The sequence below is a fragment of the Amia ocellicauda genome, chromosome 3 (assembly GCF_036373705.1).
Source record: "Amia ocellicauda isolate fAmiCal2 chromosome 3, fAmiCal2.hap1, whole genome shotgun sequence".
NCBI classification, from domain to species: Eukaryota; Metazoa; Chordata; class Actinopteri; order Amiiformes; family Amiidae; genus Amia; species Amia ocellicauda.
This window is the reverse complement of record NC_089852.1, coordinates 31,675,422-31,700,144: the sequence shown is the minus strand read 5'-3', so window position 1 is coordinate 31,700,144 and position 24,723 is coordinate 31,675,422. Positions and strand designations below refer to the sequence as shown.

At 41.6% G+C, this 24,723-nt stretch overlaps 2 protein-coding genes across 2 annotated transcripts; both read left to right on the top strand.

Moving 5' to 3' along the window:
• The first annotated feature begins 7,358 nt into the window (after window positions 1–7,358).
• LOC136746540 (olfactory receptor 4K14-like) lies at window positions 7,359–8,291 on the top strand. Its single transcript, XM_066699111.1, has one exon. The coding sequence runs from the start codon at window positions 7,359–7,361 to the stop codon at window positions 8,289–8,291; it is 933 nt and encodes a 310-aa protein (XP_066555208.1).
• Window positions 8,292–13,587: 5,296 nt separating this feature from the next.
• Window positions 13,588–14,520, top strand: LOC136746539 (olfactory receptor 52J3-like). Its single transcript, XM_066699110.1, has one exon. The coding sequence runs from the start codon at window positions 13,588–13,590 to the stop codon at window positions 14,518–14,520; it is 933 nt and encodes a 310-aa protein (XP_066555207.1).
• Window positions 14,521–24,723: the final 10,203 nt, after the last annotated feature.

Below are 24,723 nucleotides of genomic sequence, written 5' to 3'. Positions count from 1 at the left end.
GAAACCTAAAAGCTGGATTTAAAAAGGAGCGCAATCTCACCGTATTTCCTTTCAAATTCTATGCTCGCCTTGCGTACAGCTTTTAGTCTGCAATTTTAAAAGATCACAGGCCTCTATGTCTGGCAACGCAGCAGAACGCAGCTGTAAGTTGTACCAGGTGGAACCAAATGTATGGGCAGGGGCCTGCCTTACAATACATAAACATGAACAGAACACAAACAGTTACCCTGTTTTGGCCAGGTTGCTACAGTATTATAGTATCTCAGTGACTGTCAATCTCATTGCTAATATAATAAACATTTCTTTGTCTTCTGTTATTGTACCCGATTCATTGAAACTTGCTTGAGGTAAATCACTTGTTAAGAAATTTAACTTAGACCCCCACCTATAGACTTATTTTAAACTTTCCAGTCAATGGTTGCAGGTTAGCCTAAAGCAACAATAATGGTTCAAAGTGGTTGGATTTAGAAATAATTAAATTCACATCATCCAACTAAGGGATAGAAATGTACAAACTGGCTATTTCCCATGCAATTATTATGGCAGCCAATTTAACACATAGCAAAGTACAATTTGAGGTTGTCAAAAGGGAAAAAAACACTGAATAGCTGTAGGACTAGAAGATTTCAACCATGAAGATTTCATTTTTTTCAACATTTTGGCTTAAGCTGAATGAATTTTCATTGTTTCTTCTCAGATCGGTATTAATATGTTTGCAGTTATTATTGTATTGAACACATGTTTTAAATAAAACCACAGTGTATTAAACTCTCAACTAGTTTCAAGTCAGAATACTGTACATTTAATAGAGGTAAGTATATGTCTGTCTCTGAGTGTGTGAGGGCTGGAGGGATTTCATTTTTTGTGGGTGATTAACAGACGCTGTCAAAAAAAGTTGAAATCAAAGTAAAACAGATACAAATTAATGCAAAATCACTGTGGTAGTTTTGTTATATGCATGAAAATAAGAGAAAATATGTTTGCACAGTGATTACAGTGCTGAGTGTGTTTTAATCCCATTTACAAATGTTATACGAATATAAAGATTAAATTATTTTGCATAAATATAAATTTACTATGCAAATTTGTATTTATTTAGTTCGCAATACATATTTATTGTCATGGCCAAGGACCTGCAAGCCGAACTTGCGTGCCAAGACTTTTTCAGATAACCAGGGTGGAAATTTGCAACCTATCGAAATCTTTCAAGTCGGAGGCACTGCCCAAGGAGGAAGGGTTACTGTATAACAAAACCGTATACAGTGTTACTGTATAACACTTCTGCTCTGCCGAACCGGCTCCACAGTTGTAGTATCACAAGCGGGTGGAGGTGCCATTTCGAAACTGGGGGGCCTCCCCGAGAGAGGAGGTCCACCGCCTAGTTGGATAGGCCGGGGAGGTGAACTGCTCTGATGGAGTGGAACTGTGGCTGCATCCACAGAAGTAGACCAGAGACTTCCTTGCCTGTTGATATAGGCAACCACCACTTTGTTGTCCGTCTGAACCAGCACAGGAAATGACACAGTCCAAGGAGCACTGCTTATAACTTGGATTTTACTACCCCTGCTAGCGCTCCTGCTATGGAGTAAAAAGCCCTGTTGGACAAAGCTGAAACCAAACGCGCAGCCGGAGCCCCAGTATGCGGATGGAACAGAATTGGATTAGCTATTATTAATAACTAATGCAAACAAATAGAGACACACACACACTAGTAAGACGGTGGCGAACAACACAGCCATGAAGCCAACCAACTGAAAAACAGTGAATAATAACATTAAGGTCTAGTGCACAGACAAGACAGGCTTCCTCCCCCTCTCTGAGTCGTCATTTGTCCGCATGCGGACTCAGAGCTTGAGACAGAGATCATGGAGGAGGTGCTGGTCTCACCCACCCCTGCACCTTCATTGAGCGAGGACATCCCTCCTGCTCCTGCAGGACAGGACCAGGAGTTCTGGGTAGTGATTCAGAGGGCTGTGGAGTGTCTCCACCTCCCCATGCCCTCTGATCCTGCCCTGCTGCGCTCCAGGTTTGAGAGAGTTTAGCACTCGCAGCGGCCCACACAGGCCCTCCAGCTGCTTCCTGACGTCTTGGAGGAACTGAGGGCCACCTTGGACCATCCGGCAACAGTGCCCACCCTAACCTGCAGGTTGCAGAAGTGGGCTTGGTTAATTCTACCATTGCCGCACTTGTCTCCCTACCTCTGCTGTCTGCGCAGCCACATGACCTGGCCTGCCCCAGTAGGCAGTGTCACGTCATGGAGATGATGCTCCAAAGGGCATATGATGCAGGACCCCAAGCGACCCACCTCAGAAACACCAAGAGCATGCTGGCCCTTGGAGCACAATGTCACCAGGGGGTAAGGGCGACAGGGCGATCCCTGGCAGCCTATGCTGGCGCGCCACCAGCTTTGGTTGTCCCAGGCACAGCGGGTCCCTGAGGCAGACAGGACTCGCCTCGTGGACGCCCCTATCTCACCGGGCTTTTTGGCTTTTTGCACTTTTGGCCCCTCTGTGGAGGAGATGCTCACACGCACACTCCAAGAGAGAGAACAGTCCATGCAGCTGGCCCGGGTTTACCCGTTGCACCCCAAGCAATCCGCGAAGTGCCCCCTCAGGGGCAGCATGAGGGATTTATAAATAGTTTAATGAAATGAAAGGATGCTGATCTGATACAGTTCTGATCTGGAGTTTTTGTTTTTATCTGGTATCAAATATCAGAAGAAATAATAATTGCTGAATAAAGTCCTATTATCTAGTGACCCCCACACATACAACCCACAGTGGTCAAATCCTCTGAAAACAAAAACCGGGTTGATACTAATACGAATTCAGATTAGCGGTGAGGTTGATCTGCATGACTTAACCTTGAAATGTAAATAGACAGCATGTATTTGCAAAGATAGGATAGAGACCAGCAGGGTGGATAATATTAGAAGTGAGAGTGAGAGGATATCTATCCTATACTCGAGTTTTGATCCAAGTCACAAAACACGTTCCTACACTTAGAGCCCATACACAACTAGGTTTTATGTAACTGTGATTTACCTAATTCGTGAACAGTACACAAAGTTTACTACCTGTGTGGTTTACTGAGGTTCAGTTAGGCAGAGTTCAAATAGCGGGGAGGGGCTGTGGTGATCTGCATCAACTTGAGGACTTGGTTTCCAAGCTTCCAGGTTGTTGGTAGAGAAGTTCTGGTCCGGATTCCTTCCTGGGTTTCCACTTCGGTGTCTTCCAATCTGCCTGTGTTCTTCTCCAAATTGCTAGTTTCCAACCATGTTTTTTATATGTTTTAGACCTAGAGATTCTAATCTTTGTCCCTCCAATTTCTGATTGATTGGTTCGGATGTCGTAAAATTCAGATGGCCTGTTGCCGGGCTGTCTGCTCCCCCCTTTGCTAAAATGTGTATTGGAATGTTGCAGCCCCCATGAGTTTAGATATTGTCACCAAATTGTTTTTCTTATGGATAACTTTCTGAGTATAAGTATGGTGGGGTTAGTATTCACATTTTTGAGATCCTTAAGTTAGGATCGAGTTAGTGTTAGCCCCCTTGAGTTGTCAGGGGGTCCACATCCTCAATTACCTAGATGACTGGCTGGTTTGTTCTCACTTGAGGGAGAAGGTTCAGGGCCACATGAACCTGATTATAGGCCATCTGTCTGAATTGGGCCTCCAGGTCAATCGATACAAGAGCCGCCTGATGCCAACTCAGAGGGAAAACTCTGTCAGCATCCCCCCACCACTCTCATCGGAGAAAACTCTGTCAGCCCCCCGCTCTCCCCGGAGAAAACACCAGCAAAAGTCCCCCCCCCCATCGGCAAAAACTCCATCCGCACCCCCCCTCACCACTCTTCCCGGAGAAAACACAGTCAGGAATTATTTTGCCTAGGGCCCCCACACACTCTAGAATTACCACTGCTTATGATACAGCAATTGTGGAGCCGGTTCGGCAGGAGCTTTGCCTTGGCATTGTCCACCCTCTGCAAACTATGGTTCTCCGTCTGAGACCACTCAGAAACCCTAGGGATTGCTGTGCTAGCCCACACATGGCCACACTGTCTCCTTTATGTGTTCCCACCATTCCCCCTTCAGCAGAACTTAGTGAAAGTTCTGCTGATAGCCCCATGGTGGCCTCGCAGATTCTGGTCTGAAGACCTGATCGCTCTCCTCCACGGAGAGCCTTGGCAACTTCCAGTGAGAACGGACTTGTTGTCCCAGGTGGAGGGCACGCTTTGGCACCCCAATCCGGGCCTCCTCCAGCTTTGGGCCTGGCCCCTGAGTGGAAGCGTTTGATTGCCTGGGGTCTGTCAGATGCGGTAGTAGCCACTATTCAGTAGGCGAGAGCTCCCTCTAGGAGGTTGCAGTATTCCTACTGCTGGTGGACGTTTAGCACCTGGTGCCAAGACGGGGGTCAAGACCCAATTAATTGCCCCGAAAGGGTTGTCACCATTTCATGTCAACAGGTCTATTGAGTTAATGGCATTTCATCCTCCTCCCTTTGCTTGGGAGCAAGAGAGTCAGTTTCACCTGCTTTGCCCTGTGCGGGCCCTCAGGTGCTATTTGGAATGCATTAAGGATGTTCGGCACTCAGACCAATTGTTTGTGTCTCATGGAGCGTGGACATGGGGCCAGGTGCTTTCAAAGCAGGGGATCTCGCATTGGATTGTGGACACAATTACCATGGCCTACGAGTCCACGGGGACCTACGGACTCTGGCTCCTGATTTCCACTCCCAGTCTGCCCCTTTTAAGCGCATCCTGATGGAGCTATTGAACCATGTCTTCCCTTCCACCAGACTATGCCTTCCAGTCGAGTAGAAGGCATAGTCCGGTGGAAGGGAAAGACATGGTTCAAATAAGTCCATCAGGATGTGCTTACAGGGGCAGACTGAGAGAGGAAATCAGGAGCCATAGCCCATAGGCAACTGGGGTTCGACTGCAGCCAACAGCAGGTTCCCAATGGAAGGGACCGGTCCCATCACATCCAACCTGTAGATCCGGGCAAATGTAAGCGGCAAGGCCCAAGCTGCAGCCGCACAAATGTCTGCCAAGGGGGCACCTTGAAAAAGCACCCACGATGTGGCAACGCCTCAAGTCGAGTGGGCCACCAGGTGATCAGGCACCGTGGTCCCAGTAGACTCGTAGACCATGGTAATGGTGTCCACAATCCAATGTGAGAGGCGCTGCTTTTAAAGCGCCTGGCCCTGTGTCCATGCTCCATAAGACACAAACAATTGGTCTGAGAGCCGAACGTCCTTAATGCATTCCAAATTGCACCTGAGGGCCCGCACAGGGCAGAGGAGGTGAAGCCAACTCTCTTGCTCTGAAGCGAAGGGAGGAGGATGAAAAGCCATCAACTCAATATGCCTGTTGACATGAAATGGAGAAAGCACTTTCGGGAGGAACACTGGTTAGGCCGTAGCGTGACCCTGGAGCCATCTCCCGCAAAACAGACACACGATGGGTGTACGGACAGGGCGTGTAACTCGCTCACGCGTTTTGCAGAGGTGATTGCCAGGAAAAAACGCAGTCTTAAGTGACACCAGCTTCAGCTCAGCTAAGTTCAGTGGCTCAAATGGGGCTTGGGAAAGTGCGTCCAGCACTACATCAAGGCGCCATGTGGGCAGTGAAAGGGTTTGAGGAGGCCGTAGCCATCAAGCTCCCTTTAAAAACTTCACAGCCAGAAAATGAGACCCAGGAGGCTCGCCATCAATCCGGACATGACATGCGGAGATGGCCGCCAGATACTTTGAGCGTGGAAGGGGACTTGCCCTGGTCCAACAGCTCTTGTAGAAATTGCAATATGACTCTGATGGGGCAATTAATTGGGTCTTGACCGCCGTCTTGGCACCAGGTGCTACACGTCTGCCAGCAGTAGGAATACTGCGACCTCGTAGAGGGAGCTCTCGCCAACTGAATAGTGGCAACTACCGCGTCCAACAGACCCCAGGCAATCAATCGCTCCCGCTCAGGGGCCAGGCCCAGAGCTGGAGGAGGCCCTGATTGGGGTGCCAAAGCGTGCCCTGCACCTGGGACAACAAGTCTGCTCTCACTGGGAGCTGCCATGAATCTGTGAGGCCACCGTGGGGCTATAAGCAGAACTGTCGCTCGTTCTCTCCTGACCTTCTCCAGGACCAAAATCATGAAAGGCATGATCAGACCAGAGGAGCTGTTCCAGATCAGCAGGGACACACGGGCCTAGGGACACAAATGAAAACTGGGGTTCAAGGCATTCAAGATGGAAAACAGGAGACACTTCTTCACAGAGAGTTGCCACAATCTGGAAAAAGCTACCCAGCAATGTGGTTGATGCTGAAAGTTTAGGAACATTTAAAAATACTGGATAGGATCCTTGGATCACTTAGTTATTAATAGACACCAAATGAGCACAATGGGTCAAATGGCCTCCTCTCATTTGAAAACTTTCTTATGTTCTTATGTTCTTATGTTCTTAAAGAACAGGAAGTGGGAAGGGACCTGTTTTGAGTGAGGTGTGGGCCGATGGCAGCTTTGATACAGTGAAGTTTTCAATCATGTTCCTACGGACGTTCACAAAAGCCCCTCCCCCTTGGGAAGTGCTTCCGTCTTGAAAGATAACCTATCGCTGTCAGCCGACACCTCGCAGATGATAGTCAATGTGAAGAAGTATTACATGCAGATAACATAAATGTCCACTATAATTACACTATGGGAGGAATAGAACTAGATAACTTACCACAGAGTGATCCATTGTGCTGATGAAAGAAGAGTATATTACAATATTGCATAAAATGTTTTAAAATAAAGCTTTTATATGATCTAATCAGCTTAATTTAATTATTTCAATTGAAAAATAGGTGTGCTGACAAACATAACAGGTTGTGGACAAAACAAGCATGGGTGTCTTGAGAAGGAAGACAATGTGCTAAATATATTTGACTGTTATATGGAAATTTTATTTTTTCAATGTGCTGTCTACCTCATTAACCCAGTATTACAGAGCCACAGTCTCAAAAGTCTATTTTCAGGCTACAAGTCTCAGTAGCCTCCCTCCTGAAGGAGCTCTATATATAAAGCTTAACTCCGAAGTGCAGACTACAGAACATTGACTCATGCTCTCTATGCAGCAACCCTTTCACAGATTAACGTCTGTGAGTATTTTCATCCATCGTGTCAGTAAAGAAGAACATATATAAAACCACCAGAAGACAAGAATTTACTAAAACATTATGGTTCATTGTAGTGCTTCTTATATTGTAACTGTATTATTGTTTTTATATTTCCACTGATCTTATACATATATATGAAGGTACTTATAGGTACTCTGTGCTTCTTTAGGTACAGGTTTATTTGTATATTCCTGACACATCCCTTACTGCAATGCAGAACTCCTCCAGTGTTACAGTTTTCTTACTTCATGGATTAAATGAGACGGCATCTCATAAAAACATATTTTTGGCATTTACTCTTCTGGCTTACCTTTTGATATGGCTTTTCAATTTGACACTGATCATTACAATCATCACTGAGAAAACCCTCCATGAGCCTATGTACATCTTCCTCTGTAACCTGTGTGTCAATGGACTGTATGGAACTGCTGGTCTGTACCCTAAACTCCTGGCTGACTTCCTCTCTGACTCTCATCTGATCTCATATGCTGGATGTTTGACTCAAGCATATGTGATCTACACTTCTGTTCTGTGTGAATTTACCATTTTGACAGTGATGGCTTATGACAGGTATGTTGCAATATGCAAACCCTTACAGTACCATTCTATCATGACATCTCTAACTATCAACAAGTTTCTGTCGATTTCTTGGATTCTTCCTTTCTGTGAAACAACAATTGCATTATTTTTTACTATCAGACTGCCTCTATGTGGATCTCACATTGATAAGTTGTACTGTGATAACTGGTCAATTGTAAAGCTGTCTTGTGTAGATAACATACTTAACAATGTATATGGTAACATTGTATTACTTATACAAGTTTGTCAAGCCCTTTTTATTGTAAATTCATACTTCCACATTGTTAGAGCTTGTGTTAAGTCTAGTGAAGAGATGAGTAAATTCATGCAGACCTGTTTGCCCCATTTGATATCATTAATCAGCTTTACTATTTCCATAGTTTTTGATGTATTGTACAGTCGATATGGCTCAAGGAACATGCCACAGGGTGTACGTAATTTCCTGGCAGTTGAATTTCTAGTCATCCCTCCTGTTTTAAATCCCCTCATATATGGCTTGAAACTGAATCAGATTAGCAGGAGAGTTATGTGGGTGTTCAGTAGAAAAGTACATATTCTGAAGTGAGGGACAGCAACACTTTAATATATATATATATATATACATGTCTTGGATATTTGTCTTCCCCTTTTTCTTGAATTTCCCTAACTTATTTAATTTGCTGTTACTGTACTGTATGTTATATTAATATACATTCATGATAAAAACATAGATTCAACTATTGATTAAAACATTTGTCACCAACTGTGGTTTTCAATAAAGTGAATAGCTTATTGAATCAGATAATGGGGTAATAGATCTTAAATACATAGGCTGCAACAAGGATTTGAACACTGCTGTAATGCATAATTATATTCAAATCTCAACCAGCTCAATAATGTACTGAATCACTCTCTTGTCAATGTCAATACAATTCAGCTGTGTGTTTAATTTCATCCATTTTGATTTCATGTAATTTGTAAAATAGTTGACTTAACTGTAATATTAATCACATTCCAGACAGAATAAGCATTACAGCATCAACAAAGACATTACTAGCAGGTAAATAATCAGGGTTGGGGGGTTGTTTATTAATTTTCAGGCATTGAAATACACATAATAGAATAATAGGGCTTCTTTCAATGCGGTGCTTGTTATTTCACCAGGGACACCTCTGAAATGTTATCAACCCTGTAAAAAGGGTTATAAACTTGAAAATCTAATGTATTTATTATTGAACAAGTTTTATCTTTCAATCATTAAAATGTTAGGTTGTGAATGCAACCCCAGTTATCTGAGAAAGAGCAACCCCACAGAGCTAGGTTGTTGCGTGGAAGTCTAGCTCTGGAAAAAGAGGAAGTATAGGGGTATGTGTCACACTATATATAACAGACACAAGAGGGGGTCTGCTGGGGTGTCACACTCCACTGGTTCAGTACGCAGCTTTGATACACATACATTCCTATGGGTAACTACATAGTCCCTCCCCATCTGGATGGTTTTCTGACTCAATGGATAACTCCACTTTCCACACTTGAAATCATTCCGCAGAATGGGGTCTTATTCTTCTCGTTTTGATGCTCTTTTTCTAAACTTTGACTAAAACGCTAATCACACGTTAGAATTCCAACACTAGATAGAGGCGTTTGTGTCTCAGAAGATTCTTCAATCTACAGTACCTAATGCAAACCAGCCATCAAGTACTGTCTTCTTCACTTGTGATTGACATGTAGGTCAATGTTATGAGGTGCTCCAGGCCCACCACTTAATATTAGTTGACTGCAAGTTGTTTTCCTATCCTGTACATTTTCAGTGATTTTTTAGGGTCATTTAAAATACTCAAAATGCATATTGTCTCTTTCACAAACTTGACACCCTGTGGAAAACGTACCTGGCTTGTTTCAATAATCTTATGTAGCAGTGCAGTAAGGGAAGGTTTAATAATGAATGACGTTGGAGCTCCTGTATTAAAGGGGAAGGGAACCCCATTCATATGAGCCAGTGGTTTCCTAGTAGGAGGGTTTTAGAAACAAAGTATCTAGCAGTGGTGAGTAATCAGACAGTCTCTTTTACATTTTTGAATGCTTCCTTCTGTTTATAGGTCTGTTTTAACTCGTCACTTGTTTGCTGATGAGTTTGCTATATTTTAATTTAGGATGGTGATGAATTGCTAGTCGAGATCTTATAGACACAGGGAGGACAGGAAGGGGGGTGAAATGCAAGTGTTTTATTTAAACTTTAATTAATGAGGATTTGCTGACTGCTGTTTTACACCATATTACCAACTGTGACCAGGGTGTGCTTCGTGTGGGGAGTTGAATTCATGCTGCTTATGATTGGGGTATGTTTTTTTACATTTTAATAATCTTTTATTGATGAAACTGTAGTTTTAAAATGTATTTTATAATAGAAGCAGTTTTGGGAAATTGGTTTTCATTTTCTGAAGTTTAGATTTGGTTATCTCATGGTTTGGTTTGTTGTCTTTTCATTTTCTTTCAGCAGGGGGTGAGCCCCTACTGAAATGTGATTGCCCCCCTGAGTGACCCCCCCCCCCCAGTCACTGAAACATTTTCGTATAAGTAATACATTAGTTTATTTTTAGTAGTAGGGCTAGATCATTTAAGTAGAGTAAACTTGGCATGTCCCTTTTTGATTATTCCTGGCTTATGGATGTGCACAAAAGTTCCAACCTGTAATGAAGGAGGTTTTGCACCATGACGTTGGTCTGTGTATTTCTTGATGCGTTTTTGTTTCTGTTGGATAAACTGTTTCATATTGGAGTTTTGATTAATGGGTGTTGCAGAGGGGACCTCAGATATACAACTTTGTGTGAAGGGAATGTCCATGCAACAGTAAGCAGGAGAAATTTGTGTGACAGGATGAGTAGTGAGGTATGTTTGTAAAACTCAGTCACAAAGGACATCCATGGTTTTCCTTGAATTTCTGCAGTCTGCAGGCAGTACTTTAGCACTCTGTTGAATCTCTCAATTTCCCCATTGGCCTGTGGGTAATATACAGAGCTTTGGCAACGTTTAATGTCGCTGTCAGTCAAAAACTTTAGAGACAAATGTAGTCGATTTCTAATGATTTCTAAGTGACGCAGGACTTAATGGCAGCTTCAACTTGAGAGTGCATGCAAGGCCACCTATAAAGATCTCTGCTGTATCATTCTCACAATTCACACAGGAGACATGATACAGCTAAATGAGTCTTGATTGTAAGTTTGTTGGTACAATTACAGAATGAGTGCCACGAATTATACAACCATCTTGTATTGCATGTGTTGTCTGTATCTGGAAGTAGGGTATGATAGCAGGGTCCAGGCCTTTTGAACTGCGTGGCCACCCTTTTGTGATGTAGGCTTTCACCTTTTGCAGCACAGGGCATGAGCTTGAAGAGCTCTTGAATTATTCAGCAGTAACAGCAGCAAAGTCAGATACCAGGGCAATCATTTTAATGTCTAGGTCCTGGTTGAGCTCATTGTCAGGAAGCAGTAAGAGTGATAGCAATCAGCAGTAACGTTTTCACGTCCAGGTTTGTATTCAATGTTTAAATTGAAACATAACAATTGCACAGTCCATCTCGTAATTCTCATACCTGCTCGTCCAAGACCCTTGGTGGAAAGCAATGTTGGAAGTGGGCTATGGTCCATCCGTAGAATTAACTTAAGAATTAAGCTTGTGCACCATGTGGAGGAGGAACATGTGTGATGACTGTCAAATGGTTTGGGTTAGGGTGTAGGCCCGTTTCAGAGATGACATGACCTAGAAAGGAAAGTTCAGTCTTCCTGAAGTGATATTTGTCCCCATTAAGTTTTAACTCATTATTGTGAAGACGATGTAGCACAGCTTGTAGTCGTGTCTCGTGTTCCTCAGGCGTATTGCCATAGACAATTAAATCATCCAAGTAACACTGCCAGTATTTGAGACATCATCCTCTGAAATGTACTTGGAGCTGATGCAAGACCATAGAGAACCCTGGTTAAACGGAATAGTCCTACATGGGTTATAAAAGCAGTGGTAAGCATTTTGTAGATCAATGGTAGAAAACATCTTGGCTCCACTGAGTTCAGCAAAAACATCCTCAAAGTGTTGTAGAGGGTGGTTGTCGATCACTACAGCCTTATACAGTTCACGGAGGTCTACACAGACTCTCTCCTGACTTTTTTTGAATGACCACTTAAGGGAGACACCCAGCCAGTCTATTTTCTCAATGATGCCCTCTGTCTCAAATCTCTGTAGTTCTGTAGCAGATGACGTAGTTTTTGCTGAATTTGTAACAATCTTGACCTTGTGCTCAAAGCCATCAGCAACACCTACATTTTTAGATGTGTCTGTATTAACCACAGAGGTTTGGTGCACACACAAACTTGGGGTATAGCAGGAAAAATGTATCCATCCTTAATTTCCATCTGAAGTGCAGTAAAGAGATCCATTCCATCAGACACTGCCACAACTTGTACTTGGGATGTACAACAGACTTTAGCAAAATGTCCACTTTTACCACACTGTCTACATTTAATAGTCATAGCAGGGCATTATGGGATAATTAGCAAGGTGTGAGGCAGATCTACAATGATAACATATCTTACCATGAGCAGGTTGTTGATTCTCAGTAGCTGTCTGCTAAAGTGTAGATGCACATGGATTATTGTTTGGCTTTGCTGTGTGTCTGCATCTTCCACCAACCACATGAAGTAGATGCATGTATTGCTTTAACAGTAGTTTCAACCCCTGTCATCATAGCTTTAGTCTCCACTACAGCAGATTCAATTTGACCCGCAATGACCATAGCTTTCAAGTAAGGTCCATTTCTAACAGCAGACGCTCTCTAATGCGCGGAGAGTTATTTTTTTCAATAATCTGGTCTCGTATCATGTCATCTGTGAGTGTACCAAAATTACAATTCCCATAATGTAGCTACGTATTGTATCATAGATTCAACAGGCCGTTGTGCTTGCTGGCAAAATATATTCCCCTCAGCAACAACACTTATTTTCTGAACAAAGAAGTCCTGCAAAGCATTCAGCAGAAGCAGAAGTATTGCCATCAACTGTAAATGTGTAGAAGATTCACTGAGTTTCAGCTACAAAGCAGTGGATTAACAGAAATTGTATCAGAAATGTCTGTATCAGAATGTAATTATCAAACAGGCAAATCCAAGAATGCCACACCCGGAGTTTGGAGGAATGCAGGAGGCAGCGAAAGTGCAAACAGAGCCATCCTCGTCGCCAATATGTTGTATGTTTGTAAATAAAAGCTAGGCAAATGGGCATAAACTAAACTGGTATTTTATTGCTGTAACTCCGAACTCTACTGAGATGTTCTTACTTCCTTAGGTAGCATCCTATCATTCCTTTAATTCATTTTGAATGTCTTATGACACATATTGCAATACACCACAGTACTACACTGGTATCTTCCTTAATTAGTACTGTTACTGTACCAATGCAAAACTTATTTGTAATATTTTCTAACTCTGGCTAATTAACCCAGTATTACAGAGCCATAGTCTCAAAGGTCTGTTTTCAGACTGCAAATCTCAGTAGCCTCCCTCCTGAAGGAGCTCTCTATATAAAGCTTAACACTGAAGTGCAGACTAAGAAACAGGGACTCTCTGCAGCAACCCTTTTTCAGATTAACATTTGTGAGTATTTTAATAATTTGTCTTAGTAAAGAAGATACAGAATCTATAGAAACAACAGAAGACTGGAATTAACTCACACACTATGGTTCATTGTGGTGCTTCTTATATTTTAACTGTATTATTGTTTTTATATTTCCACTTAATTGATCTTCTACTTATGTATGAAGGGACTTATTGTTACTCATTGCTTCTTTAGGTAAAGGTTTATTTGTATATTCCTGAATCATCCCTCGTTGCAATGCAGAACTCGTCCAGTGTTACAGTCTTCACACTCCATGGATTAAACGAGACGGCATCTCATAAATACATATTTTTTGCTTTTACTCTTCTGGCTTACCTTTTGATATGGCTTTTCAATTTGACACTGATCATTACAATCATCATTGAGAAAACCCTCCATGAGCCTATGTACATCTTCCTCTGTAACCTGTGTGTCAATGGACTGTATGGAACTGCTGGTCTGTATCCTAAACTCCTGGCTGACTTTCTATCTGACTCTCATGTGATCTCATACTCTGGATGTTTCCTTCAGATATATGTTATCTATTCTTATGTTCTGTGTGAATTTACCATTTTAACAGTAATGGCTTATGACAGATATGTAGCTATATGCAAACCGTTAAAGTATCATTGCATCATGACATCTCTAACTACCAGCAGGTTTTTGTTAATTTCTTGGATTCTTCCTCTCTGTGAAAGCACAATTGCGATATTGTTATCTATCAGACTGCCTCTCTGTGGATCTGACATTAACAAACTATACTGTGAAAACTGGTCAGTTATAAAGCTGTCTTGTGTAGAGACAACTATTAACAGTATCTGTAGTTACTTTATAGTACTTTTACATGTATCTGAAGCCCTTTTAATTGTATATTCTTACATCCACATTGTTAGGGCTTGTGCAAAGTCTAGTGAAGAGATGAGTAAATTCATGCAGACCTGTTTGCCCCATTTGATTTCATTAATTGGCTTTACAATCAGCACAGTTTTTGATGTAATGTACAGTCGATATGGGTCAAGGAACTTTCCACAGGCTCTTCTCAATTTCCTAGCAGTGGAATTTCTAGTCATCCCTCCTCTTTTAAATCCCCTCATATATGGTTTGAAACTGAGTCAGATTCGTAGACGAGTAATGAGGGTGTTCAGCAGAAAAGTACATATTCTGAGGTGAAACATCTGAATTTGTAAAACAAATTATTTTCATATCTTGGAAGAAAAATGTGTCCCTTTCTTGACGTTTCCTAACTGGTTAAATTTGTTCTCAGTTTTAAGTGAATTTTACATAAATACATAGATTTGTGTCGTATAGCTATAAACATGTTTCACGGACATTGGTTTTCAATAAAGTTACAGTTGCTATTGTATTACATAATAATAGTGAATAATTAGATCTGTATACAGAGGCTGCAAAAAGGATTTGAACACTGGATTTACACCTGTATACATTCAACTTTTGGACACTGCTGTACTGTTTCTCAACCAGCACAATAACATACTGAAACACTCTCTCGTGTATGTGAGACTTTACTGGTCACTTTCCCATCTCTGAATCGTGATCTGATGTCCATTAAGCTGCTCTGGGTTTGTTCTAGAACTCGTAGCAGAAACACACATTGCACAGAGCCTTCCACTGTGCTGAGGAGGGATTGGTACGCTGTGTCAGACGTCAATATTTACAATTCAGATGTGTGTTTCATCTAATCAGTTTTGTTTTAACTAAAAAATATATAATAATAGTTGACTCAACACCAAAATGAATCACAGTAAGTTACTTTTCATTACCTTATTAGTTAGCAGAGTAATAATCAGGGTTGGGGGGTGGGGGGTATTCATTAATGCATAGGGATTGTAACTACACTATTGTAACTATTGTAAGTAGAACTGTGTCACCCATAGGAAGGAGCAGAGGAAAACAAAAAAACAAACAAACAACCTGTGCAGGAGGGGAAGGCAGCGGGAGATTGTGTGGTATTTGCATTATACACCACCAGCATAAGAGAAGTGTGCAATGTGTGGCGCTTGGATAAAAGTGAGACTCGGAGAAGCTAAGTAGAACTTGTACATTGTTAGTTGAGGCAGTGAAGAAAAAAACACTGACAGTCATAGTCACTTTGTAACTGTTATTACTCCTCCTCTGCAATGGCAGCTGCAGACAAAAGTACCCATGGGCAGAAAGTTGTGTCATGAGTGGGGCATAATTATTGCTTGTTTTAGTTTTTTTCACTTTGTGTGCACTTTATTATTATAATTGTCATTTTCAAATTGTGAACTTGTTTGGGCATCTTTTCACACATTTTTCCATTTATAGTTATTTAACTGGTTTATGATTTACATATCTCTTAAGTTTTATTGTCAAAGCGCACACCGCCCGGCTGTATTCACACTCACCCACATTCCTCCCTAATTTCCTACACCTGCACCCCTGACTCTATTTCCTGGCTTATAAGCTGGAGGTTTCTGTTCAGGACCTGACACTGGACTAGCAACTACACAAGAGACATCTGCAACTTTGGAGGACAAGAGCAAGTGCTGGAGGAGAGAGTGGAAGGATCTGACAGCAAAGATGCAGCTTGAGGAAACTGGACTCGACAATATCCACAAAGAACCTTTGGAACAAGATCAGTAATAGAAGGACTTGGCGATTGGAGACCATGGATTTCAGCAGAGGCTCCCTGCACAGATAAGTACCTTTATAAATTACTGACTTGATATAAACAGTGACACAGCGATTAGGTGGTGTTGGGCATTGTGTGGTTATCCTGTGACCAGATCTGCATTTGCACATTTAAATCACCTATAAGAAAACACCATACAGAAATAACATACACTATATATATAAATAAATAAATGAATGCATAAGTGTTACAAGCTCCCCCCTTCTTGGTCTAGGATCTAGGGGTAGAAAGTGTAGGGGGAAAACCCAACATAACGCGCCTGCACAAGCGGCTGGGGAAAGTGTGGTGAGAGGAGCGAGCAGTGGGGAGACAGATGGGGCCATGGACAATGGGGTAAAATAATAAATATTTATTGTTGACACAACAATACTGAAGACCAGGGCCTGACAAATACCCCGGATACAACACAATAATGAATAATTACACAGATGCTAACAGAGGACGAACACATGGGTGCCAAATCAAATAAATAAACAAAACCCCATGTATTTAAGCCCTTATGGCAACACCCACCTAGTCTATCCCAAAAATGCACATTGCGACACCCTGCGATGGACTAACCTGGTGTATTTCAACAAAACTCAATCCTGCGTGATGAATATGTCAGCCCTGGGGCGTCTTACCTACCTACCTCGCCCTCCCCAGGCTACTACAAGGATGGGTGACAGTGGGATTGACACAGATAAGATACACACCAACAATACACATGAAACCCGCAGGTATAACAATAGCACACGCACAAAGCTCTCAACAGCAAAGACAACACACATAGAATGATGAGCCTCCAGCGGGAGGGAATGGGAGGGTTCAAGTAGTCAGGGATCCTCCTCTGATTGGCTGACTCAGGACAGCACGGGAAACAAACGGACCAATGACGAGTGAGGCTGGAGGAACCCGGACCCGAGAGAGACAGCGGGGGAAACACAGCGTCAACAAGAAAACAACGACACCGCACAGACTGCACAAGTGCGGGTCGTAACAGTGCGGGTCATAACAATAAGCAATTGCCCCCATTGCCCCCCGTGACAGCCATCCTGACCTGAGCCTGCTTGGGAAGGAAGCTGGGTGGTACAAGCTCCTCATCTTTGTTAAACATTGGTGGCATAGTTATGTGAAGCGGGTGCAATTGACCACCCATAGCTCGTGACACAAAATAAATATAACACTGCTTTCAATGTGATGCTTGTAGTATTTCAACAGGGCTCAAATTAGCACCATAAGTTACAAATTCAAAATAAAATATCATAAATTAGAAAAATAAAGTTGAGAAAAAATGGATGTTGAGATCAAAAATTAAACAATCGAAAGCAAAATGTATAGAATTGTAAACAAAAATAATTATCAAAAGAAAATAAAAAAAAAAAAACTTGTAAGAAAATGCACTGGAGTCACTGACTGGTTACGGTACTGTAATCTCTGCTTTTGATTTTTTTTCTTTTTCGAGTTTTGGCACAGTTTTGCAGTGAGGGTGGGGCTTACAGGGAGGCGTAGATCATCTTATTCAGACGGTTACAGATCATTCAGTTTCGATCGGATTTCTTTGCAAATGAGCTTGTTTTGTTCAGAATATATTACAGTATATATCATTTGATCTATCAAACAGAGAAGTTCTGAACCAATTATTTAACATCGTTGTGTATTTGTACACAGTAAACAGATTTTTCCATCTTTTTCCAGCTTTCTAAGGGTGTGTGTTGCTTGATTTGATTTGAGTAGACTGTCTGGTTACAGAATATGTAATAATTGTCAATATTTTCAGAGATTTTTATTCCTACTCAGACCAAGTATCCCCCCACCCCACCCCCATTTCAGAATGGAGGGGGCATAAATGCGGGGGAGTTATGAGAAACAACCTTTTCACATCAGAGAATGCCTCACATCAAACAGTGAAGAGTACACATGGGATTAAAGAGAAGCTCACGGATTTGGTGCCAGATGGGTTTGTCAGTTTAAGAGGTTAAATTTTGTTAAACAAAACAATTCCATGATTTATTTTTTTTATCTCCAATTGTTTATTTGTTCTATGCTTTAATTTCAGAGTACATTGAGACATTAAACTGTGTACATTTCAATAAAAACTAGAAAAATTGAGGTGTTCTAAAACTTTTGTGTGTATATATATATAGGTCCATAAATATTTGGACAGTGACACAATTGTCATCAATGTACACCATCACAATCAATTTGAAAAGAAACAATCAAGATTTGCTTTAAGTGTAGACTTTCATCTTTAATTTGAGCGTAGTTACATCCAAATTGGGTGAACGGCGTAGGAATTACACCCATTTTTATATGTGGTCCCCCCAATTTTAGGGGCTCAAAAGTGTTTGGACAAACTAACATTGTCACGTTTCCCTCGGGGAGTCGGGAACAGGGGACCCAAGTGCAGTGCTGGAACTCACGATGGTCGGACAGGTGTGGGTCAGGTACCGGCGGATCAGGGCAAACAAGGGCTGGGGGAAGACGTGGTTGTGGGAACAGGCGATGGTCAGGCGATCGGGCGAACAGAGCAGGCAAAGGCGAGATGGAGTCGTGGTAGTGACGACAGGCAGGAGGTCAAGGGAACAAGACAGATACGGGGCTCGAGGGAACAAAGGCTTGGAGGAACAAGACTGGAACTGGAACAGGCACAGGGAAAAGGCTAGGTAATGCAGATGGAACTGACAAAACTTCGCCACGACTGAGGGCAGTGAGGGGTTTAAGAAGGGGAGCAGGAACCAGGCTTGGGAGGTGCAGGGCGAATGGGAACAGAGGGATAGAGCAGGAGTGCACATGGGTGAACGGAATGTTAATTGACAGAGTGAAGAAAGCAGGGAGAAGGCAGGGAAATGGCGGCCCCTAGTGGGGATAGAGGGGGAGCGCTAGGGGACCATGCCAAACATAATCTTGAATTAAATTGTAAGTTTCTTTTTGCTTTGATGTTCTGCCAGGTCTGTACTGCAGCTGTCTTTATTTCCTGCTTGTGACATTTTGCCTTCAGTTTTTCCTTCAGCAAGTGAAATGCATGCTCAATGGATTCAGGTCAGGTGATTGACTTGGCCATTGCAGAACATTCCACTTCTTCACCTTAAAAAAAGTCTTGGGTTGCTTTTGCAGTATGCTTTGGGTCATTGTCCATCTGCACTGTGATGCATCGACCCATGAGTTTTGAAGCATTTGGCTGAATCTGAGCAGATCATATAGCCCTAAACACTTCAGAATTCATCTTGCTGCTTTTGTCAGCAGTCACATCATCAATAAATACAAGAGAACCAGTTCCTTTGGCAGCCATACATGCCCATGCCATAACACTACCTCCACCATGCTTCACAAACGAGGTGGTATGCTTTGGATCATGAGCAGTTCCTTCCCTTCTCCATACTCATCTCTTCCCATCATTCTGGTTGATCTTTGTCTCATCTGTCCTTAGGATGTTGTTCCAGAACTGTACAGGGTTCTTTAGATGTTTTTTGGCAAACTCTAATCTGGTCTTCCTGTTTCCTGTTTACATCTTGTGTTAAACCCTCTGTATTTACTCTGGTGAAGTCTTCTAATGATTGTTGACAAAGATACACCTAGCTCCTGGAGGATGTTCTTGATTTGGCCAACTGTTGTGAAGGGGTTTTGCTTCACCAGGGAAATAATTCCTTTGTCATCCACCACAATGGTTTTCCATTGTCTTCTGGGCCTTTTGGTGTTCCTGAGCTCACCAGAGCATTCTTTCTTTTTAAGAATTTACCAAATTGTTGATTTGGCCACACCTAATGTTTTTGCTATCTCTCTGATTGGTTTGTTTTTGAGGCAAAACTCACCATTTAATTCATGATTATGTTAGTGGGTGTAATTCCTACAACGTTTACCCAATTTGGATCTAACTACCCTCAAATGAAATATGAAAGTTTACACTTAAAGCACATCTTGATTGTTTCCTTTCAAATCCAAATTCAAATTCAAAGGCAAATGGTGGAATACAAAGCCAAAATGACAATTGTGTCACTGTCCAAATATCTTATGGACCTAACTATGTATATAACTTTTGCACAGTACTGTATATATATATATATATATATATATATATATATATATATATATATACTGTATATAGTACTGTGCAAAAGTTTTAGGCAGGTATGAAGAAATGCTGTAAAGTAAGAATGCTTTCAAAAATAGACATGTTAATAAATTATATTTATGAATTAACACAATGAGTGAACAAAAGAAAAATCTACATCAAATCCATATTTGGTGTGACCACCTGTCACGGTCTCACCTGCTATTCCGTCAGCTCACCACCAGAGGTCTCTCTCTCCCAAGTATTAATCCCTGTGCTTCTCTCTCTCTGTTACCGGATCAATCAGTCACATTACATTCCTTTCCTGAAACACAATCATTAACTGAAACATAAACAGCTGTGTAGAAGGAATAAAACTGGGTGAGGAACAGCCAAACTCATCTAACAAGGTGAGGTTGCTGAAGACAGTTTACTTTCAAGTCATACACCATGGCAAGACTGAGCACAGGAACAAGACACAAGGTAGTTATACTGCATCAGCAAGGTCTCACCCAGGCAGAAATTTCAAGGCAGACAGAGGTTTCCAGATGTGCTGTCCAAGCTCTTTTGAATAATCACAAACGGGCAACGTTGAGGACCGTAGACACAGTGGTTGGTCAAGGAAACTTACTGCAGCAGATGAAAGATACATCATGCTTACTTCCCTTCATAATCAGAAGATGTCTAGCAGTGCCATCAGCTCATAATTGGCAGAAAACAGTGGGACCCTGGTACACCCATCTACTGTCCGGAGAAGTCTGGTCAGAAGTGGCCTTCATGGAAGACTTGCGGCGAAAAAGCCATACCTCCGATGTGGGAACAAGGCCAAGCGACTCAAATATACATGAAAACACAGCAACTTGGGTGCAGAAAAACGGCAGCAGGTGCTCTGGACTGATGAGTGTCTGCAGGCAACAGTGAAGCATGGTGGAGGTTCCTTGCAAGTTCAGGGCTGCATTTCTGCAAATGGAGTTGGGGATTTGGTCAGAATTAATGGTCTCCTCAATGCTAAGAAGTACAGGCAGATACTTATTAATCATGCAATACCATCAGGGAGGCATCTGATTGGCCCCAAATTTATAATACACAGCGAAAGTCATTAAGAACTATCTTCAGCATATAGAAGAACAAGGAGTCCTGGAAGTGATGATATGTCCCCCACAGAGCCCTGATCTCAACATCGAGTCTGTCTGGGATTACATGGAGAGAGAGAAGCAACTGAGGCTGCCTAAATCCACAGAAGAACTATGGTTAGTTCTCCAAGCTGTTTAGGCCAACCTACCCACTGAGTTCCTTCAACAACTGTGTGCAAGTGTACCTAGAAGAATTGATCCTGTTTTAAAGGCAAAGGGTGGTCACACCAAATATGGATTTGATTTAAATTTTTCTTCCGTTTGCATTTAGTTAATTGATAAATATAATCTATTAACATGTCAATTTTTGAAAGTATCTTTACAGCATTTTTTTCACAGCTGCCTAAAACTTTTGCACAGTAATGTATGAAAACAATCTGAATAGTGAACGCATCCAACTGTGTATTTAAACATACTGTATGCAGCTATTGAATACAGCAATAATCTACTATACTTGTGAATATTATAATCAGTGTTACGAGGCTGCATGATGGTTGTTTTGCCTATATCCAAATATACAACAGTAGTGTGATGTCCCATAAATATCTGTCTAGGAGAATTTTACTGCTACTGCCATTCCTTTAAAAATATAGTGCTACTTTACATAATACATTAAACACAATGGGATGTACCCAGCTAACACACAATGTTGTTAGAAAAGCCTAGAAATGTAATTTATGTTGCCACAACATTGTATAACTTTGTGATTTCTGACACTTATTTTCTCACACAAAAGTACAAATAAGCTGCAAAATTTTAAAAAAATTAATCGCTCCCACGCAGCATTTTTAGATCAAATTGTATGCACTGTCTATTCATGTTAATTTTACTATATTTTATTCCATTTAGAAAAAATGGCAGAAATACCTTGGTGTAACACCCTTAATGAATATACCTCAATATCCAATTGTTCTAAGATTACTGATGTTACCATTAACAATAAGTAAATTAACAAATAGCCTACATAAAAGGTGCATGTTATCTAAGTTTGCTGCTGTACAGTCAAAACTACACATTATTTCTGGGTGGGTAAAATATGGAGTTTGTTTCCTGATTGCAAATGAACCAAAACCTTCCACTGTCACATTCAATTTTGTTTGCGAAATTGAAAGCTATTGTTCATACTCTTCCTCAAACAAACCGAACCTTCGACTTGTTTTCGGCAACACCATCCAATTTCCTTGTAAACCTGCCTTGTACTTCTGCATCTGCCAATTGGCCACATGCAAAACAGGGCAGACAAGTGTCTCTGATCTTTGATCTGCACAAATCACATGGCTTAACCCACCCCCCACACAGTATTGCTGCCAATACTGCTGCCAGTGAGTGAAAAAATACTCATTATGATTCAATCTACTATGCAATATCAGATTGTTTGCCAGTTTGTGATGAGTGGATCAATATTTATCCAGTTCACTGATAAATATGGATCACACTGGGGAATTTGAATCGGTGCAGTCATATCTCAAACAGCTGGACCGGCATATCGATTTGAATCAGTGAATCATTACACCCATAGTTTGTATGGTATCAACTCTCACTGTCTTGCTGACAATATGCGACTGTATTTATCCACAAACCTTTATGACACTAAAGCTATATATGTCTCCTATTCTAGAATCTGTTCACTGACTCTCAGTGATACATAATATTGATTTCAAATTCTTGTTAATAACCTTTAAAACATTAGATGCGTTCATCCCTGAATACCTTAGTGAGCCTCTAGCCATGTACACACCTGCCCAACCACTCTGGTCCCAGAATGCCGGCTGCCTGATAGTCTGTAAAATCTGTAATGAAAAATATAGGAGGTGGAGCATTTAGCTACAGGGCCCATAAGTTGTGAAATGAACTGCCAGCCATTGTAACATAAGCCCCTTTATTGTCTCAGCCTTTAAGTGCAGACTGAAAACGTATTTGTTTAGACTTTCTTTCCCTGCCACTGAAGTTTCTGAACATGGTGCACATTATCCCAGGCTGTAGGCTACTCCCCACTCCTCTGGCACACTTTACTAAGCAATCTGTTTGTGTCCAACATATAGAAGGTCCCTCGGGGCAGACGAGGCACCCAGCATCGACAGCTGATGAGGCCCACCATCTTCCAGAGGGTTGACGAGACACCCAGTGTCAACAGCTGATGAGGCACCCCACCTGAAGGCCTGATGAGGCACCCCACCTGGAGGCCTGATGAGGCTCCTCCCCAGAGGCCTAATGAGGCACCCCCCAAAGGGGGCTGAGAAGGACAAGGATGTTCTGATTTGCTTTGCTTCTGTTACACTGCCTGGAGATGAGGCATCCATAAGGCCTGGGCCTTAAGCCGTGGATCCTCATAGATTTATTTTCATTCATTCATGATTTACTTTACTTATTGTATTGATAACACAAGCTTGTGTTGATTTCAATGTGCAAAGGGTGCTATACTAAATAAAGACTGATTGACTGATTAAATTACTCAAATGCTGGTTGCTTTCCTATCCTATCCTATCCTATCCGCATTCTGAGGGTCATTTGAAATATTCAAAAGGCATATACATTTTTACAAGAAACTGTATTAGATTTATTCTCCATTATCCACAGAGACTTAGGACTCAGGTTGATTCTCAGCTCTGAATATTTATTTCATTCAATGCATGCAAGGGAAGAGCACCTCAACACCCAGGAAGCAATTAAGCAACTCTTAAAGCATAGTCAGAAATACATACAAATATATACATGTTGTTTTGATGGGCGTATTAGTCGGGAGGGCAAACAGTGTACTTGGTGGGACCAATCATGATATTGGTGTAACATGAGACAGAGAAATTAACTAGCAATGTGCTTGCTTGATTGACCAGTTTCACAGGCAGAGATCCATTCCTACTACAGCAGCATTCCTAACTTTTGTTTCAGGATTCCTTTGTTATATATGCAGGCAGGCAAACAACAGTTATACCCGACTCCTGAGTGTCTGGAAGACCCCAGCCTATCTGCAAGTGAGGGCCATGTTTAATGCTAGAGTCAAGTTTGATTATTAGGAAAGTTCAATTTTCCCCTCTTCAAAACTGGCACTTATTGTACCAACATTTCATACACACCCTGTGGAGAAGTCCACATGCTTTATTTTAATCATCTAATTTGTATTTTTTCCACCTCTGACTAATTAACCCAGTATTACAGAGTTACAGTCTCAAAGGTCTGTTTTCAGGCTGCAAAATCTCAGTAGCTTCTCTCCTGAAGGAGCTCTCTATATAAAGCTTAATACTGAAATGCAGACTAAGGAACGGGTGCTCTATCTGCAGCAACCTTTTCACAGATTAACATCTGTGAGTATTTTCATCATTTGTGTCAGTAAAGAAGAAAATATATTAAACCAACAGAAGACTGGAATTAACTCAAACATTATGGTTCATTGCGGTGCATTCTATATTTTAACCATATTATTGTTATTATATTTCAGATTAACAGATCTTCTACTTATGTATCAAGGGACTTCTTGGTACTCTATGCTTCTTTAGGTACAGATTTATTTGTATATTCCTGAAACATCCCTCACTGCA

Excerpts from the sequence above, each read along its gene's own strand:
- LOC136746540 (XM_066699111.1), top strand. The coding sequence starts at position 7,359 with ATGCAGAACTCCTCCAGTGTTACAGTTTTCTTACTTCATGGATTAAAT.
- LOC136746539 (XM_066699110.1), top strand. The coding sequence starts at position 13,588 with ATGCAGAACTCGTCCAGTGTTACAGTCTTCACACTCCATGGATTAAAC.